General features: G+C 65.8%; 1 protein-coding gene across 1 annotated transcript in view; it reads right to left on the bottom strand.

Moving 5' to 3' along the window:
* Positions 1–10505, bottom strand: part of SORCS2 (sortilin related VPS10 domain containing receptor 2) — a 143657-nt gene extending 133152 nt beyond the window's left edge. The window contains exon 1 of the mRNA XM_084881488.1: positions 10105–10505. Coding sequence (XP_084737614.1) covers positions 10105–10488 — 384 coding nt within the window. The 5' untranslated portion in view covers positions 10489–10505. The remainder of the gene's footprint in view (positions 1–10104) is intronic.
* Between the last annotated feature and the right edge of the window lie 8866 nt (positions 10506–19371).

The raw sequence follows: 19371 nt of genomic DNA, 5'->3' as shown, positions 1-19371 counted from the left end.
GGTCTAAGGCCAGTGGTCGGCAAACTCCTCAGTCAGCAGAGCCAAATATCCACAGCACAACGATCGAAATTTCTTTGGAGAGCCACATGTTTTAAACTTAAACTTCTTCTAACGCCACTTCTTCAACATAGACTCGCCCGGGCCGTGGTATGTTGCGGAAGAGCCACACTCCAGGGGCCAAAGAGCCGCGTGTGGCTCAAGAGCCATAGTTTGCCCAACACGGGTCTAGGGTATTTCCAGGAAACCGTCTGAAGGAGCAGCCGAGCCTGGCTCTGACGGGGACGCGCCCATGCCCGGCCTGGCTTAGGGATTCGGAAACAGGCCTCATCCTTCTCTCGGCCGCGCCTCCACCAGCAGCTCCTTCCTGTCCGCAGTGACTTCCCAGGCCAGGACTTGGAAACAGCAGCCGGGAGAGGGCGGCCCCGCCACCCCCGTCCCGCAGCCCCTGTCTGGCTGCCACAGGTGCCTCCCGCCCGGAGCTGCCACCACCGGCCGCAGGGCCGCCCTGGGCTCCCACAGCCTCAGCCACGTCCGCAGCCTGAGCCACCACGCCGGCGGGCGGAGCTAGCTCCGAGTCCCTCCCACAGCCTCTGGCCTCTTCAGCCACGGGACCCCACACCCTTGTTTCCCGAGACACGGAGTGTCCCCGTCCGAGGGGCGTGGAGGCCCAGGGGGCCGGGGAGGGCTGGCCTCGGGGGCCGGGCTGCCCCTCCTGCACGCGGGCGTCTGCCTGGGACTCCCCGAGTCCCTCCCAATCCCGGCCCACCACGCGGTTCTCCCAATCCCGGCCCACCGCGCGGTTCTCCCAATCCCGGCCCACCGCGCGGTTCTCCGAGGTGGCTTCGGGGTGCCGCCCCGGGGCCCAGGCCACTCGCCGGGGTCCCTGGCCCCGCCGCCGTCGGCAGCAGAGATGCCCAAGCCACGTGAGGGGCCGAGGTCTTTGGGACTTTGGCGCCTGGCAGTCACACGTGACACCTCCAACTCGACGTGGCCCTGCAGTCTGACACTGTCCCTGCCTTCTGATCATTACCATTCACACACAAGCACACACACACACGCACACGCACACGCAGAATCGCGGGTGCAAACTGCAGAAGGTAATCAGCATAGCCAGGAGGCAGGGGGGAGAACCAGAGGCCACAGCTCAGGAGGTGACCGGGCGGCTTGGTGGAGGAGCCCCCAAGTGAGAGGAGTTGGGGGACACAGGCTCCGAGGCGGGAGGGCCCGGCAGACAGTGGGGGCAGGGGGACGGGGGGACGTGGGGCAGGCGGACGTGGCATTCACCCCGAGGGCGCGGGAGCCCGGGAGCCGGGGTGTGGCCGCCGTGGACGTGGCGGTGTATCGGTCAGAGGCCCGGCTCCTCCCAGCCCGGAGTCCGCCTCACAGGCTGCCTCCCGGCCCTCGGCATCAGGCCTGCGGCCTCAGCGTCTGTAAGTGGGCACAGGACAGAGCAGCTTCGTGCCCGCTCAGCATGGGCTTAGGGCGCCCCGTCCCCGCCTTGCTCCCTCCGAGCACCGAGCAGGGACGGACGGATGGAGATGTGCACATGTTCGGCGATCGCAGTGTTTCCAACGGCCTTTGTCTCCGGGGAGGGGATGGTTTGGGGTGGGGGGAGTCGAAGGTAATATCTATACTTAATACCTATGGAAGCTGAGCCCCCAAAAACGTCCAGGGTAAAAGCCTGGAGTGGTTCTCAGTCATTAGCAGGGGGTCCCACCTGAAAGCCATTTCCTCCCTGGCCGCCGCCCTTCCTGGAGCGAGTGGGAGAGAGCACGGATCCGCTTACAGAGCGAGGGAGGGCCGGCCGCCGGGAGGCCGAGTGCAATCAGGAGCACAGACCCTCCTTGTTGGGCTTCACGCTCCATCCCGCGTCCGCCTCGGCCACGCCGGGCTCACCGCCTCCAGATGGACCTCTGCTCCGGGCGGCCCCAGCTGCGTCGGCTGTGGCTCGCCCTCCTGGCCGTTCTCGCACAGGCTCGCCGGGAAGCGGCCGACGGGGGGGGGGGGGGGGGGAAAGGGGGTGACCCGCCGGCGTCACTCAGCCAACAGCGGGGGGCAGGCCTGGGTGACCCCCGCTCGGCATAAAGCCCTTTTCCCGGCTCTTAACCACCCCCAAACGGCTTGACCACGGCCACCCCAGGACAGCAGGCATCCATCCGAGGCCCCGTGGCCCCGTGGCCCCGTGGCCAGCACAGCCCACCCTCCGAGCCTCCCTCGCAGCCACTCCTCCTGCCCGTCATTTACCCGGGGGTGTTCTTCCTCCTTCCCTGACCCGCTGTCCTCACAGACCCACCCCACATGCGACAAAGCCACCAGTGACCTGACGGGAGGCACAGGGCGCAGGCTCCGCAGCCACACGCACTCCGGCCCCGCCCCGGGCCGCCCCCCCGCCCGGATGCTCCACAGAGACTGGCACCAGATCCTGCCTCCAGGTGGAGGGAGGACCTCCATCCTCAGCTCCTGGGAAAGGCTGTCGGCGCCGGGGGACCCCACGCGGGTCCGGCGGACGGAAGGCCGGGAAGCCCGGCGTCAGGCTGCGTGTGCTTGTCCTGGGAGACGTGTGCGGGTGTCAGGGCGGGAGCAGGAGCAGGAGGCCGGGCGGAAGGTCCCAGGCGGCAGAGGGGCGGGGTGCACGGGTCAGAGCGAGAAGCGGAGGGCGGGCCAAGGGCAGTGGTCAGGGCTGCGGGACAACGGCCCGGGGGAGGCTGGAGGGAGGCGAGGCCGGCAGCACGGTGGCAGCTGCGCCCGAAGATGCCCGTCCCAGTGCCCAGCCCAGGCACGTGCACTGAGGGAGGGGCCGTTCCTCGCCGCGGGAAGGCCCTGGGCCGTGGAGCAGAGCTCGGGCGGCACCGCCGGAGCCAAGGGGTGTGGGCGCCTCCAGAAGCTGGAAGGCCGGGAGCCAGAGCCTCCCCCCACACCGGAGCCTCCGGAGCACGCAGCCCGCCCGCCCCCACTCTGCTCAGCCAGCGGCACCGACTCGACCGGACCCCCAGGACCCCAGGCCCCCGGGACTACGAGGAGCACTGTGTGGTCCTCAGTGGCCGGGAGCCACGATGCCTTCGGGTGGACCAGCCCTGGGCTGCGGAGGGCACCCTCACTAAGACCAGGCCAGCACCCTCTCCTCCCCGCCGGCCGGTGTCTGCCATCGGGCGGAGCAGCGCGGCCCCTCCGCAGTCCTCGGCGCCGCCCGGCTCCCGGAGGTGCGTGAGCGGAACAGACTCCAGGCCCCGAGACCCGCCGGCAGAGACGCCCCTTCCTGCCCATCCCAGCGGCCCCTCCCGTCTCCTTTCCGGAACGCCCTCCTGCAGAGACCCGGCCCCTGGAACGTGCTGCCTGGGGAAGGGGGTGAGCCTCCGGGCACTGGAGGGAACCCCAGGGGGACGAGGGGGGGGGGAAACGGGGGGACCGCTAAGCGCCCCGGGAACTCGGAGACCTGTGAGTCCAGGGGACTGCTCCCTGGATTCGCCCTCACGCAGCAGCGCCCGCCCACACTGTCCGCTGGCCGGCGGCTGGGAGCCCGGCTGGCTGCCTGCCCACCGGGGCGAGAAGAGGCTGGTCGGTGACTCACCTGCTCCCGGGAGTCCTGCCAGACGGCCAGGCTGGGGGGGCGGCGAAGGCACCACCACAACGCCATGTCCTGGCAGAGGGAGCCACCCCCAGGCTCCCTGCACGACCTCGCGGCTCAGGTCAGAGATAAACGCCGGAGCCTTTCCCACGAGCTCTGAGGCTGCGCTTTTACTGAAGACGGAGCCAGCCGAGGCCGAGAGGGAGACTCCATTCATTGCCCGGCCGGCCCGGGAGGCTCCGGGGCTGAGCATCGACCTGTGAGCAGGAGGTCGAGGTTCGATTCCCGGTCAGGGCACAGGCCGGGCTTGCGGGCTCCATCCCTACTAGAGGAGGGGCTGACCAATGGTCCCCTCTCCCTCTGCCCTCCTCTCTCTGTAATAAAAATATTTTTAAAAACGAAAGACTCGCTTCACGGCTGAATGAAGGAGACCGCAGGGGCCCGCCCCCGCCAGGACACCCCACTCGGTCACACCACCCTCCCCTCTCCCCTCTCCCCTCCGTCCACGTCACCATCTGATAGCACTGCCCAGCCTGCCCTCCCTCGCCTCCCACCGGTGCCCCGGCCCCTGCAGGCGGACTCAGGGCACGGCCCCTGCAGCTGGCCGGGCTCGGTCAGACCGGCGGCTGAGAGGAAGGCGCAGACGCGGGGTTCCTGCGCAGGCGGGGCTGTGGCCTGCCTCCGGGCGCTCCAAGGAGCAGCAGGAGCCTGCGGGCACCGAGGTTGGCAGCAGGCTGACCCCCACTCTGCTCCCCAGAAAGCCCGTCTCCTGAGGACGGTGTGGGCAGGTGGCGGGCCCTGGGCCCCCTTCCTGGGTGAGGGGAGTGAGACACGCTGGTGCCAGGCCCGGTGACTGGCAGACAATGCCCCGTGCCACCGAGCGGCCAGGACACACGAGGAGGTGGGCACCGGGACCCTGTTCCATAGGAGAGGACGGGGCTGCGAGAAGGCGGCCACGGGAGCAGCAGAGCCACCATCGGCTCCGAGCAGCATGTGGGTCCCAGCCAAAGAGGGCCCAGGGGAGGGGGTGGGCGGGGGGAGCACCGAGGATGGGCGTGGGAGGGTGAGCACCGAGGACCCGGGGGACGGGGTGAGGACTGAGGACCGGGAGAAGGGGGGTGAGCACCGAGGAGCCGGGGGACGGGGTGAGGACTGAGGACTGGGAGGAGGGGGGTGAGCACCGAGGAGCGGGGGGGGGAGGGGGAGGACTGAGGACTGGGAGGAGGGGGGTGAGCACCGAGGACCCGGGGGGGGGGGAGGACTGAGGACTTGGAGGAGGGGGGTGAGCACCGAGGAGCCGGGGGGGGGGAGGGGGGAGGACTGAGGACTGGGAGGAGGGGGGTGAGCACCGAGGACCCGGGGGGGGGGGGGGACTGAGGACTGGGAGGAGGGGGGTGAGCACCGAGGAGCCGGGGGACGGGGTGAGGACTGAGGACCGGGAGGAGGGGGGTGAGCACCGAGGACCGGGGGGACAGGGTGAGGACTGAGGACCGGGAGGAGGGGGGTGAGCACCGAGGAGCCGGGGGACGGGGTGAGGACTGAGGACCGGGAGGAGGGGGGTGAGCACCGAGGACCCGGGGGACGGGGTGAGGACTGAGGACTGGGAGGAGGGGGCTGAGCACCGAGGAGCCGGGGGGCGGGGGGGGGGGGGGGGAACTGAGGCTTTCCCTGGCGGGAAGACAGGCGCCTCCATGTCGCAGGGCTGCTTCCAGAACTATAACAACGTGACTGATCAGCAGCGGGCACTCCCATAGCCTGTGGCTGCCGCCGGGTCGGGGCTCCACACGTGGAAGTGCCCGGAGCTGTTCCTGTGAGAGGAATGGCGTCAGAGGCACGAGCTCGAGGGGACCCTGACCAGTGCCGCCGGGCTGAGGCCTGGGAGCCGGCGTGGCCCTGCCCCACCGGAGCTGTGGCCGCCCGCCGAGCTCCTCCTTCCATTGAACTCAGCTTTCGGCCCCGTCTGAGCGGCGGGAGCCGGGCCGGGCCTGCAGGAGCCGGGAGCGCTGCGCTGCAGAAATCCTCTGCTTTTGCGGGAAAATGACAGGAGGCGCTGCTATTCTGAGCTCCTCAAGCTGGAGTGAGCAGAAACTAATTAAATGATTGTCACTCTCTGTGCAAACACGGCAGCTGCCTGCCGCGGGAGTGCACCGCAGAGGGAGCGGAGCTTCTCAAACCTCAAAAGAGCATCGGCTCACGTCCCCAGCTCCCTGCGAGAGCTCGCGTGCAGGGACCCCGGAGACGCTTAAACGGCGAATGGGGCTCCGTGGGGACACCGATGGCGAGGGGCCTGATCGCAGCTTAGCCAGAGACAATGTCCCTGCCACCCTAGGTGGGCCACCCGCCCGCCGGCCACAGCCACCACGGGCCGCCCGCCCGCCGGCCACAGCCACCACGGGCCGCCCGCCCGCCGGCCACAGCCACCACGGGCCGCCCGCCCGCCGGCCACAGCCACCACGGGCCGCCCGCCCGCCGGCCACAGCCACCACGGGCCGCCCGCCCGCCGGCCACAGCCACCACGGGCCGCCCGCCCGCCGGCCGCAGCCACCAGGCGGCCAGGAGCGTGAGTCTGGTTCACCAGCCCCGCTGCCCAGCAGGTCCTGTGGGAACCCGCCACAGGGAGGCACCGCCCCACCGGCCACAGCCCTGGCCGTCTCGGCATGCCGGCCGCAGTCTCATGTGGTGGGGGGAGGACATGCCTGCCTGGGACAGTTCACGTTCACGCCGGAAGCCACGTTCACACCCACGGGGAGGCTTTCCGAGGGCTCCCGCAGCCACGGCAGGCCAGGGAGACCCCCCACGGGCCCTCCCCTCCGGCTGTGCGGACGGAGGCCCCTGCCCCGGGCAGAGCCAGCGCCCTGCTCCCGGCCTCCGCCCTCCGCCCTCCGCCCTCGATGAGCCGGACCGGAGGGGGCGGGGCGGGCGCGGGCCGGTCTATAAATAGCCGCTCTCTGGGGGCTGGGAAGGCGCAGGGATGCTGGCCCGTGGGCTCCCTCCCCTCCTCACGCCTGACGTCAGCCCGGGCGCAGCTGCCTCTGACAGATTATAATAAAGTGGAATTTAAATAACGGCCGTGCCTTGCATCCACCCAGAGGGGCACGGAGGACGGCGCTCATTCACGGCCTCTTAACGCTCCCCAGGCCTCACAAATGAAACTGGCGCTTTATTAGAGCCGAGGAGGCCTGAGCGGTGTGGCCAGACCGCTGTTCACGCTGTCTCCGAGGCTCCGAGCCAGGCGTCCTTCCTGAGCCCGGAGCCTGGAGCCTTTCTCCGCTCACTGTCCCCCCCCCCCCCCCACTCAGCCTCCCTCCGCTCACCGTCCCCCCCTGCTCAGCCTCCCTCCGCTCACCGCCCCCCCGCCCCCCCACTCAGCCTCCCTCCGCTCACCGTCCCCCCCCTGCTCAGCCTCCCTCCACTCACCGCCCCCCGCCCCCCCACTCAGCCTCCCTCCGCTCACCGTCCCCCCCTGCTCAGCCTCCCTCCACTCACCGCCCCCCCACCCCCCCACTCAGCCTCCCTCCGCTCACCGTCCCCCCCCGGCTCAGCCTCCATCCGCTCACCCCTACCCCTGCTCGGCCCACTCTGCTTGTCCTTCAGAACCACGCCGGTCACCTCCTCCATGCAGTCCTCCCTGACTGCCCTGGTGCAGGTTCACAGGGCGCACACGCGGGAAAGTCTGTCTGAAAGACTCTATCCAGACCTGGCGAATCACCAGACAGGGCCTTTGCTCCCGCTGTACCCCCGGCACCCAACGCCCTCCAGAAAGCAGCTGGTTTGAGGGCGAGCTGGAGGCCCCTTCTCCCGGTCCCGTCCTCACTGCAGACCCGGGCCCTCTTCTCTCCCTCCGCACCCCCGAGCCCTGCCCCGCCATCGCACCCCTTCGGAGCACCCACAGGTCTGGCCCCGTGCCCCGCCCTTGCCAGCGGGTCCTGGGCAGGTGCCTCCTCCCCTCAGTCCCTTTGTTAAGCCCTGTCACTCCCGCCTGCGCCTCCACTCCCACGCCCGGCCGCGGTTCCAGCCCAGCGGAGCTGCCTTCAGCTCGGGGTCCTGGCTGTCCACGGCCACCCCTCCCCCGGGGCCCTCGGCGCTCCGCGTGTCAAGCTCAGGGGGTGCCAAGGTCCCTGCGCTGCCCCCCGCTGCCCTGGGCGCCCTGTGCCTCCCGTGACACCCACACGCGCAGGCCCTGACCCCCGGCCGCAGAGCGGGGCTGTTTGGAGAGAACTGAGGCAAAATGAGGTCATAGCGCTGGGCCCTGGTCCAGCAGGACCCGCGTCCTTGCGAGTGAAGGCGATGAGGACAGACACACACACACACACACACTCAGAGGGACGGCCTGCGGGACACGGGGAGGGACGGCCGTCTGCACGCCACCAAGGGGCCTGGGGAGGGGCCGCCCTGCCCACCCCTGGTCCCGGACCCCGGCCTCCCAGATGGGGGCGGGGAGGAGAGGGACTTCTGTTGTAAAGCCCGCGGTCTACGGCACTTCGTGTGGGTGGCCCTCGGGGCAGTCCCCTGGCCAGGGGCTCCGTGCTCCCTCGGCGCTCTGGCTCGATGGGTCCCCGGACCCGGAGAAGAGACCTCGGATAATCAGCTCGGAATCCTCTCTGCTCACAGCCCCCTCGCCCTCCCAGCCCTGTGCACACAGCGCGGGGCCAATGCGGCCATGGGTGGGGGAGGGTCCCAGGTTCCATTCCTGGGCAGGGCATATGCTTGGGTTGTGGGCTCAGTCCCCAGTGGGGAGCATGCAGGAGGCAGCCGATCAGTGACTCTCCCTCTCCCTCTGAAATCAATAAAAGGTGCGTAAAAATAAACAGTAAAAGAAGCAGAACAAGCACGTGATTTCCCGGGAACAGTTAGATTGGGAGGGCCCAGCTGTCTCCCGGGGCAGCCCGAGGCCACGACCCAGAGGCAGAGACCAGCACTCTGTCCACCTTCGCTCCGTCCACCTCCCAGTCACCTCTCTGCCCCAGGGCAGCTCGGGACCCGGCCCCTCGGGACCCACCGGAGGCCACGCTGGCGGCGTCCACGAAGCATCCACTTCACCGTGACCCGTTCCCGCAGCGAACCGAGCACAAGGCAGCCGGTCCCTCCCAGCCTCCCGGAGGGAAACGCACCGGTGTTGGCGCAGCAGCCACGCCGGCCTCCCGGGGCCCCCTTTGCGGGCGCTCTGCACACTCCGGAGAAAGCCCACCCTCCGGATGCTTCCTCAGCCCGGAACAAGGCCCCGCCGGCCCGTCTGCGGAGCGGGGCCCCCGGTGAGGAACACGGAGGAGGTTCCTGGGCACCGGCCTGCGTGTAGCTCCGGGAGCAGGTGAGGAACACGGAGAAGGTTCCTGGGCACCGGCCTGCGGCGTAGCCCTGGGAGCCGGTGCGCTCCAGGAGGGACACCGGTGCGGAGCCCGGTCCGGGCGGCGGCCGCAGAGAGGGGAGAGGCCCCGTGGGCGGGAGCAGCGGGGAAACGTTAGAAAACGGCTGCACACGCGGTCCGGCTCCCGGTCCTGCCCGGTTCCCCGCTGAGACTGAGCACCGAGCCTCCCCCCGCCAAGCACGCAGGGCCCCACCCGGGCGGCCTCCTCAGAACTTCGGGGAGCAGAGGTCAAGGAGGAGAGCTGGGCGCCAGCCACTGGGGAGACCCCATGAACAGCAGCGAACAGACTAACACGTCCCTCCCCATACAGCCAGCCATGCACACACGCACACACATATGCACACACGCGCACACACATATATGCACACACGCGCACATGCACACACACACGCATATGCACACATCTGCCACCTCCCAGCACACCTTCCTCTCCAACTGTCCGGACCCCCAGGGCTGCCTGGAGGGGACTCCACAGTGACCATCAGTCAGCTCCCCGGGGGGAGAGGGGGACGGCAGCCCCCAGAAGAATGCAGGGGTATCCCCAAGTCCCCAGACGCAACTCCACAGAGGATGGGGCAGGAGCCGGAGCCCGGGAACCGCAGACAGGGGAGGAGCAGGGGACCCAGCCGGAGCGTCGGGGGAGGAGGAAGGAGTGTCTGCTGAACTTCAGATGGAGAGGCCAGCGGCAGGGCCCACAGGGGCGGGTGGAGGGGCGTTTGCAGACGCAGGTACAGAGCAAGGCGGCCCCAACGCAGGGGGGCCCCAGGTCCTGGGCCTCCAAGTGCATCCCTGGCAGGACTGGGGTGGCCGTGGCGCACACGAGGGAAACCGGGGAGAGGGGAGGCCCCGGAATCGGAGACCAAGCTGGCGGGAAGCCCTGGGGCCGCGGAGGTGCCAGGAGTAGGTCCAGGCTGACCAGGGCGGAGGGGGTCCTGGGGCAAAACCCCAGAACGCACGGCCAGCGGAGAGGAGGCGGCTGACGGCCCGGAGCGCAGCACGGAGTTGGGGATCCCCCTGCAGGGCCCGGGGCGCCCCGGGGCCAGGACCCCGGGAATCTGTGGAAAGGGTCCCTCCCCAAGTTCCCGGGGCCAGAGGCGGCAGGGAGCCCGTGCCGCGTCCCCGGCGGCTGCGGGCTGGCCCGGGGCGGGGGCGCGGGGCGGGCGCGGTCACTCACGCTGCTGTCCTCGCCCGTCCAGTGCACCATCGCCTGGTTGTGCGTCGCGTCCCCCTTGAGCACGAACGACGAGCTGGTGAGCGGGACCTGCGCCCGCGAAGCCGCTGCGGCGCCCGGCGCCGCCCGCACCCGGCGGCCCAGGCCGGGCCCCGGAGGGCCGGGCGCGGAGCGGGCCAGCCGGACGGGGGCGCCGCGGCGGCCGGGGGAGCAGGCGCCCGGCGGCGGCGGCAGCAGCAGGAGCAGCAGGAGGAGCAGGAGCTGCGGGAGCGGCGGGAGCGGCCGGGGGCGCGGGCAGCGGGGCGGCGGCGGCGGCGTCTCGGGCCCCGGAGCTGCGGCGGCCGGGCCGGGGCCCCTCGGGGTGCGCGGGGGCCCCCGGGGCGCCATGGGCGCGGAGGGCGGCGGCGGCGGCGCGGACCGGGGAGAGCGCTGCCCAGAGCCGGGCGGCAGCCGAGCAGAGAAAGGAGCGGGGCGGGCGGAGGAGGGACCGCGCTCCGCCGCCGCGCCGAGGGCGCACCGCCCCCTGCCGGCCGCCCGCCGCCAGCGCGGGCTCAGCCCCAGGTCCGGGCGCCGCCCCCACCGCCAGGCCCGGGGCGGCCCCCCTCCTCCCCTCCCCTCCGGCCCCCCTCCGGCCCCCCCTCCTCCCCTCCTCCCCTCCCCTCCTCTCCTCCTCCTTCCCCTCCGGCCTCCCTTCCTCCCCCTCCCCTCCTCCAGTCTCCCCTCCGGCCTCCCCTCCAGCCTCCCCTCCTCCCCTCCCCTCCCGCCTCCCCTCCGGCGGTGCGGGCTGCGGGGCAGCTGGGGCCGGGGCTGGGACAGACCCAGGCGGGGAGCCCCGGCAGCCGCCCGGAGCGAACAGAGGAGGGATACAGGCCACACCCAAAGGACAGGTCTCTGGAGACATCTCCGCAGAGGCCCGGGCAGTGTGGACGGTGGAGGGCCCTGTGCGGCCTCCGGGGAGACAGAGCTTGACCGGGAGGGTCCCGGAGGAGCCTGCAAAGGCCCGGCTGCCTGCCCGGCCTGCTCCTCCCACAGCCGCGCCTGTGGCTTCAATCCCAGCTCCAGGGCCAGGGGCAGCCCTGGGCAGAGGACAGGCACTGGATGGAGGGAGTGTCCAGGGGGGGGCGGGTCCCATCCAGGGCAGAGCCCCCCCATGGTCACCGGCCTTCAGACAGTCCGTGTAGTGTCCCGGGCACCCACCCTGCGCCCGCTGGCCTGGCCCCAGAGGAAAATACAGGAGCCAGAGCTCTGCATCCTCGGCCCCCGCCCCCGCCCCCGTGTTCAGCTTTAAAATCCCTCAGGGTCAGCGTCCCTGTCACACCAGCCTCTGAGCTGGGTCCCTGCTCCAGAGAGAGCGGGAGCCTAAGGGGGCGGGGGGGGCGAGCTTAGCCTGGAACATTGGGAAAGAGAGTGGGGGTTCCCTCAGGCCTGCAGACACCTGAAGACAGGGTCCCTCAGAAGTCACGTCCAAAAAGTACTGGCCTCCCCCTCCCCTCCCGCGCTCCTCCCCCCAGCCTCGTCACCCGAGGGCAGGGCAGCCCTGCAGGACAGGCACTCACCGCCCAGGCTCAGGCTGAGCCACCGCACCCGTCACCGGGTTGAGGTCCCTGACAAACGGGGGGCCAGACCCGGGTGCAGGTGGTTCCCCCTCACAGGTGCTCAGGGGGCAGGACTGTGTGTCCTCTGAAGGCGAAGCTCAGAGACCTGTGACCCCCCCCCCCACACACACACACACACCCCAGACCACTCAGCTCACGCACCGCTGGGCAGAGACAGAGTGACGGACAGGTCCGAGGGACGGTTCCCCGTGCTCCGGAGGCCCCTGCCTCGTGTGGGCGGCAGTCCTGGCACACACTCCCTTCACAGAGCGCCGAGTCCCAGGGGAAGCCAGGCCCGGGGCCTGGCGTCGGGCAGAACTGGGAAAGCGGACTGGCGCTAAGGGGCCTCTCTCCCTGCATGTCGCTGGCCACGGGGTTTGAATCCGCTGCCCCCGCCCACAGGACAGCCGCCAAGCCCACGGGAGCAGCAAAACCAGGCCAGTGGCCGCAGCTGCCTCTGCACTGACAGATGACCCTGTCCGGCGCCGCCCGTCAGTAAAGGCCTGGCCCTGAGAGAGCACCGAGGCTGACGGGTGGTCTATTGGGACCCTCCCCTCGGACCTGCCCTCAGCCTCCACCTGCAGCAGAGCAAGGGGCACCTCCGTGCAGAGGACCCCGCGGTGGGCTCTCCCTCCTGGGAGCACGCCCTCGCCCTTCCCTTCCTCTCCATCCCCACAGGCACACTCTCCTAAACTCCAGGGGGCCCCGAGACCTGCAGCCAGGGGAGCACTGGGCAGTGCTCAGGCCCCAGGCTGAGCTGTGAGTCCCACAGATGCTGGGTGGGGTGAGGTGGCCCTGCCAGGAGGTCCCCCCCAACACACCAGCACATCACCCGCCCCAGCGAGCACACTGCATTCCCACAGTCCTGCGTTTCCAACGCTGTCACCTGGCCGTTCGCTTGCTGTGTGCTCAGGCCTCAGTTTCCCCGTCTGTAAAACGGGCAGGAGTCCCTGGGGCTCCCTCCAAGAAGGTATCATGTTGGGAAGTGCCACCGAGGCGGCCATCCTTTCCAAGGGCTAACGGCACTTGCATAAGGATATACAAGTTTAAAAGCCACGCTCTGCATTTAAAAATATATATTTTATTGATTTTTTTTTACAGAGAGGAAGAGAAAGGGATAGAGTTAGAAACATCGATGAGAGAGAATCATCGATCAGCTGCCTCCTGCACACTCCCTGCTGGGGATGTGCCCACAACCAAGGTACATGCCCTTGACCGGAATCGAACCCAGGACCCTTCAGTCTGCAGGCCAACGCTCTATCCACTGAGCCAAACCGGTTTCAGCCAAGTTCTGCATTTTAAATGCCAGGCTTCCTTTCACTCGTTCCATCCCCCCCTGCTTTCTGACCCAGGGGCTCCCCCTGCTGCTGACAGCGGTGACACCTGGTGAGCACAGCGATTGTGGAGAAGTGCTGAGTGGATGGCAGAGTCCATTCCGCCCTCACCGGCAGCAGCAGCAGCAACTCATGCAGGGAGGTGGCCGGGAGTGGAGGATGGCCAGGACATGCAGGACAGTCAATGGCTCTGAGGCCCACAGGCTACAGGTGTGTCCCTTCTGAGGTCGGGTTTCCAAAAAAAGGAGCAACTGGTGGAGTTTCAGAAAGTGGATCTAGAAGCTATGTATTAGATCAGTGGTCACCACCTGGTGATCCATGAGTGTCAAAAGGCTAGCAATCACTATATTAGATGGATCCTCTATGCCTCTCAGTCTCTAGTGCAGGTCAGTATAGTGCAGTGTTTCCCAAACTTCTCTCATGATGAGAATCACCTGGTGGAGTTGTTAAAACACAGATTCCTGAATCCCAACTAAGAAGTGCTAAACTAGAATTTTTGAGAACATATAGGTAAAATTGCATACCTAACTTAGTGCTCTGTATATAAAATCTGTCTTAGAGCACTAGTTAGTATACAATTTAGAGCACTAAGTTAGGTATGCAATTTTACCTATATGTTCTCAAAAATTCTAGTTTAGCACTTCTTAGTTGGGATTCAGGAATCTGTGTTTTAACAACTCCACCAGGTGATTCTCATCATGAGAGAAGTTTGGGAAACACTGGTATAGTGCAAGGCTGTTTCTGACCAATTGGATCAGGCAAAGACTCAAAGCCTCCAGACACCGCCTCGCCTACAGACTAATAAGATTCCAACTTGAATTACCCCCAGGCAATTATCCTCAGGTGTGGTGGGAGTTTTTTCAACAGGGTGGGGCAGTTGCTTCTGCCTGGAGGGTAATTGTTATTTTTAATCTCCTTAGTGGCCTCAGGGCAAGGTGTTTTCCAATAGGGTGTGTCGACTCTTCCTCCAGGCCAGGCAGGTGTCTCTTGTGGGAAAGATGTCCTCCGCTGCATGAGGGAATGGCTCAGCCCAAGAAACTTGGGTGTCTGCCTTCTGAGCTCTATGCCCCGAGTCCCCAGTCCTGGGTTCTACTCTCACAGCTCCAATCCTCTTCACCCTCCCTCTGCCAGGGCACAAGGTGGGTGGCTCCACAGGGAATTTTTGCACCTTTAAGAGGGTGCCCAACTTTCAGCTGCCACTCCCTGGCAGACGGCACCCCACTGCTTTCCACAGCTAGATGTTATGTGGGTACCCTCCTCAGTTTGGTGCTCTCTGCTGGGGGGCCCGCTTGGGGATTAGATCCCAGAGTTCTCCGAGGCACGCCCTCCCCATGGCTGAGATCTCTCTGGACTTCAGTTGCCATCTGTGGGTGCCCGGCCAGCCCTCACGCCTCCGCCCCCCCTACCAGTTCAATGCGGTCTCCACCTTCGGTCCGCGCGTATCAGGGTTCTCTCCCGCGAGTTTTCCGTTGATTGCTCAGGAAGCCCTTCCACATTTCAGCCGTGATCCAGCTTGTTCCTGGGAGCGTGTCCGTGCAGCGCCCTCCCAGCCTGCCGCCATTTTGAACCTCTCTCTAGCAGCGTCTGAAATGTGGGTTTGGGAGAGAGACAAGGAGACCAGCAGCGGAGGGAGGGGGCCACGTCCATGTGAGCGATGCCAGGCCTGGACAAGAGCCGGGGAGGGGTGCAGAGGAGGAGCACAGGAGGGTCCCAGTCTGACTGGGCAGGGGAGAGAGACGGAAGTACCTGGGGACAATGAGGCCCTTCGGGGGGTGGAGGGGGGATGCCTGTGACAGAGCAGGTATTCAGTCAGGTGTTGCCTGCAGGTGTCGGGACTCCTGGACGCAGTACCAGGCCAGGCTGGGCACCCCAACTCGGGAATCCTGTGTCCACACACCCACAACGTCGCTGCAGGTCAGTGCCCTCTCTGCTGGCAGCTCTGCGTGGGGCAGGCATGGCCTCCAAGGTCACGTGGCAGGAGAGAAGGGAGAACCACACAGGATGTGCTCGGGGTCGGGCCCGGGTCACGCCACTGCCCACAACCCATTGGCCAGAGCCCCGGTCCCAGCCTCCACCTCCCTGCACAGGAGGCTGGCAAGTGCAGGCAGGACACGTGGGCAGGGCCCCCGGCCTTTGGAACTGGTGAGCAGGGGAGTGCCAGGGCCCGAGCCGGAGATTTGGGCGAGTCTGTTGAGTGTGATCACTCGGGGGGCTGGGGGGGTGGGGGGGACGACGAGAAGAGATAAAACGGTGACACCACACATTCCTCGGAGGAGGTGTCGGAATTCCCGGAGGATGACGAGATGGAGTCCAAAGCTCTTGTTTTCCAGTATCCGATTGCTTGTTGTCATGCAGACCAGGCAGGCAGACTCTCGCCTGATTTCCATGTGGCTCCTCGCGTGGTGCAGGCAGCCAAAAGCAGTTGGCAGGGCTTGGGGACCGCTTGCTCCCCCCCCCCCCCCGCCCCCCTCTGCAATGCCAGGCCCCTCGAGGAGGTGATGGATCTGCAGGCCAGGGAGGCACAGAGCCTTCCATTCTAATAAGCGCTCTGCAAGAGAACTCACAGGCTTCTTGCCTTTGAGATCCAGCTCAGAAATCACACTTTTTGACTACCAAGCTACTGAATATGAAACAGATTTTTAAAAAATATATTTTATTGATATTTTACAGAGAGGAAGGGAGAGAGAGTTAGAAACATCGAGATTGAGGTGATGGAGGTGATGGCGGTGATAGGGATGATGGAGGTGATGGAGGTGAAGGCGGTGATGGAGGTGACAGCGGTGACGATGGCGGTGACTGCGGTGCAGGACCGCGGGGGGCGGTGGGGGGACGGAGGGGGGGGGCGGGATCAGCATCAGAGGCTGATGATGGAGCTGCAGTCAGGAAGGGTTTCTGAGTCCTCCCAGCCCCGAAAACAAAGCGCTGGGGCCGGAGGAGGCGCCAGCGGAGAAGGTGCAGGGGCTGCCGGCCGGCCACACTCCCAGCAGCCCGGCCCGCTGCCACGCGGGCACCCTCACTGCGCCAGGGGTGTGCCGAGACCCAGTCCAGGTCCTCCCTTTGCAGGACTCTGCCTGTGCCGGAGGGGCGGGGCCTGTGCCAGAGGCGAGGCCTGTGTCAGAGGGGGGGCCTGTGCCAGAGGGGCGGGGTCTGTGCCAGAGGGGAGCTGGCCTTGTAGCATGTGCCAGGGTCCAAGCACTTGAGCCCAGAAGGCAGCCAGGTGCCCGCGGTGTGGCTGCCCGGCCCAGGCGGCCTGTGGGGGCACTCGCTGGTTCCTCCCGCCTTGGGCAGGTGAGGCTCAGCAAGAAGCTTCTGGGAGATGACCCTGACTTCCTCTCCCTCCACGTAAGCACCAGTAAGTGCCTGGCATTGGGAGGGTACTGGGCACACAGGGGGAACAGAAGACCCGCTTCCCGGAGCCCGTAGTGCCCACAGAGGCCGCCAGGTGCACCCACATGACCTCACAGCGGCAATAGACCCGCAGCCAGTCGTGACAGAAAGGCTGGGACTCACACCCGGGTCCAGGGCAGTGCTCAGAGCCAGGCGGGCCCAAGACGCAGGCCCGTGGGGAGGATGCACACCCTGGGGTTCACCCAAATCCCCCAGCTCGGGGGGGCTAGGCCAGTGGTCATGCCTCGCACATACATTCTCTCACCTGACCCTCAAACATGCCTGTGAGAGGGTGTTCTCATTCCCATGGACGGATGAGGAAACTGAGGCAGAGAGGCTAAGAAGGGGGACGGGGGGCTCTTACCTGGGGCTCCTGGCGTGCTGGTGGAGTCCTCGCTGAGGGCTGGCTGGGGGCCTCACCTGGGCCTCTCCACCTGCCACCTGCCCACCGGCCGAGTCCTCCTCGCACTCGCAGCTCAGACTTCACCTGCTGGAGGAACGCACTCCCGTTAGCTCCCACATCAGCCACCGACAATCCCCACCGGGCAGGGACCCTCCCCGCACCTGCTAGCCCTCCGCAGCCGCACCCAGCTCGGTGTTGGAGAGGTGGGACCTCAGGGCCCAGCTTTAGAGTTCTGTCCACCACGCCCATCAGACCCGCGTCCGTTTGTTTGTCAATTGGTTATTTTGGAGTTTGAGGATGAAAATGACGCCCGCTGAGGGCTGATGATGATGGCGGTGCAGCCTGCGGCAGTCGGTGCACACGGAGTCTAGCTTCAGCTCCGACAGTCACATGGAAGTTAAGATTACCCGGGGAGGCCCTAGCTGGTGTGGCTCAGAGGACAGAGCGTCGGCCTGCAGACGGAAAGGTCCTGGGTTTGATTCCGGTCAAGGGCACCGGCCTGGTTTGTTGGCCCGGGCAGCCGACTGATGACTCTCTCTCATTGATATTTCTGTCTCTCTCTCTCTCCCTTTCCCTTCCTCTCTGAAATTGATAAAAAGTATATTTTTAAAAAAAGATTAGCCTGGGAAAACACACAAAAGCTCTCCCTTTCTCCACCTGCATGACCTCGAGCAAGTTACCTGACCTGGTGACTGACCAGCCAGCCGCACTGCGGGCCGGTGGCGGGGGGGCATGGAGCCTGGCCCGGCCACTCGGCAGCCTCACAGCCACGGCTCACATGCTGTCGAACCACCTGCTCGGCCTTCTCCAGAGCGCCCCGCTTCCTGCACGCCCCCATCCTTGCTGGGCCACCACATGCTGTGCAGCGTGGTCTTCACACACCCCCTCGGCCAGGCCTCCCGTCCCCGTGGCTGGAAGGGGGTTCCGCTGGCTGGCCCATGTATGGGTCCCTGTATGGGACACTCCCAGACCAGCAGCTTCAGGTCCACGTGGACACGACCTGCGCTGCGGTGATCACGTTCTAGACCTCAGGACTCCCTGAGCAGGAGCCCAAGAGCAGTGGCAAAATGACGCCTCTTCCACCCGCCCCAGCGCCCTTTGGAGCAGTTCCCGATGTGGTCACCAGATGGCAGCACAGGCAGGCCTCTGGGGCAGGGTGTCCGGGGCCGGTCTGTCCTGGGACCCAGAGGCTGTCAGTTCCCCACCTTCCACCGTGAGCTGCTTGGGGCAGGACGCTCATCTGATTTCCTCTGAGCCCCAAGAGTTAGGAAACGAATGTTTGTATCTCTCTGCAACCTCACAGTAAGTAAAATGATCCCCGTCTTACAGGTCGGCATGGTAAGGCTAAGAGCAAGAAAGTGACTTGCCCAAGGTCACAGCCAATGAAAATCAGGACATACTGCTTTAAATTTTAATACAGAAAACTTCACATATACAAACCTCCACAGTATCCATCATCCAGCTGAACCACTATCAACATTTTTCCACTTGTGTTTCTCCGTACTCATTTTTGTTTTTTACTAGAATATTTAAACTCCAGACATTGTGGAAATTCACTGGGATTACTTTCAATTTTACCTCTAAACGATTAGGACTTTTTTTTTCGTAATCAGCTATCTCTTCCTAACCAAAGTAGCAATAACTCATTACTATCTAATACTGTTTATATTCACATTTCCCCACGGACTCACATATATCTTTTTTAGTTGGTTTGTTCCATCCTGATCCAAATGAGGTCCACACGTCCCATTCAATTATGTCTTTGAGTTCTTTTACCCCCAAACAGCCCTAATTCCTCTTTTATCTCCACGCCCTTCATTAACAACCAGTGTTTCCCCTCAGAACATCCTGAATTCCGGGTTTGGCTGTTTGCCGTCTCCCACGGGTGGCACGGGGCCTGCCCGGCACGCAGTGGGTGTTCATTCAACATTATGAATACTTAAGGGGAAGCAAAGTGAAGGATAGAGGGCTGGTCCTCAGAAATGCGACAAGCGGCGGCCCTCCACCTGGGAGAAACCACAGGCTCCAGCCCTCGGATCTCGGGGAGACCACGGCTCCAGCCCTCGGATCTTGGGGAGACCACGGCTCCAGCCCTCGGATCTTGGGGAGGACTGCAGGCAGGCAGCACTGAGCAGGTGCGTTTGGGGGCGCCTTTGGCCCCCACCAGCATTCCATCAACACTGGGCGCTTTGCGCCCGACACCGCGCCAGGAGCTGGGCGGCAGGAAAAGAGGCCAAACGCCCGCCCCGCCCCCAAACTGTCTCCAAGAGCGAAGAGCCAAACCGGGTGTTAGTGAGGAAAACCGGCCCGAAAACCGCCAGCGCCCCTAACCGCGTGCGCACTTCCGGTGCCTCTTTCCCGCCCCCCCAAGCTTCCTCCCCATTGGTGTTTCCCTTGACCACGCCCCGCCCACGGAGGCTCTCCTCCCACCGTTTCCTTGAACTTTCCCCTCCCCTTGTCCTGGGGCTTGGGAAGCCCTCCGACCCCGCCCACCCACCGGGACCCACGACTATTGGTGAATCTCGTCCGTCCATCAGAAGAAATACGGTCG

The sequence above is a fragment of the Pipistrellus hanaki genome (assembly GCF_964339955.1).
Source record: "Pipistrellus hanaki genome assembly, chromosome: 1".
NCBI classification, from domain to species: Eukaryota; Metazoa; Chordata; class Mammalia; order Chiroptera; family Vespertilionidae; genus Pipistrellus; species Pipistrellus hanaki.
The sequence above is the reverse complement of the archived record's forward strand: the minus strand, read 5'-3'. Positions and strand labels throughout refer to the sequence as shown.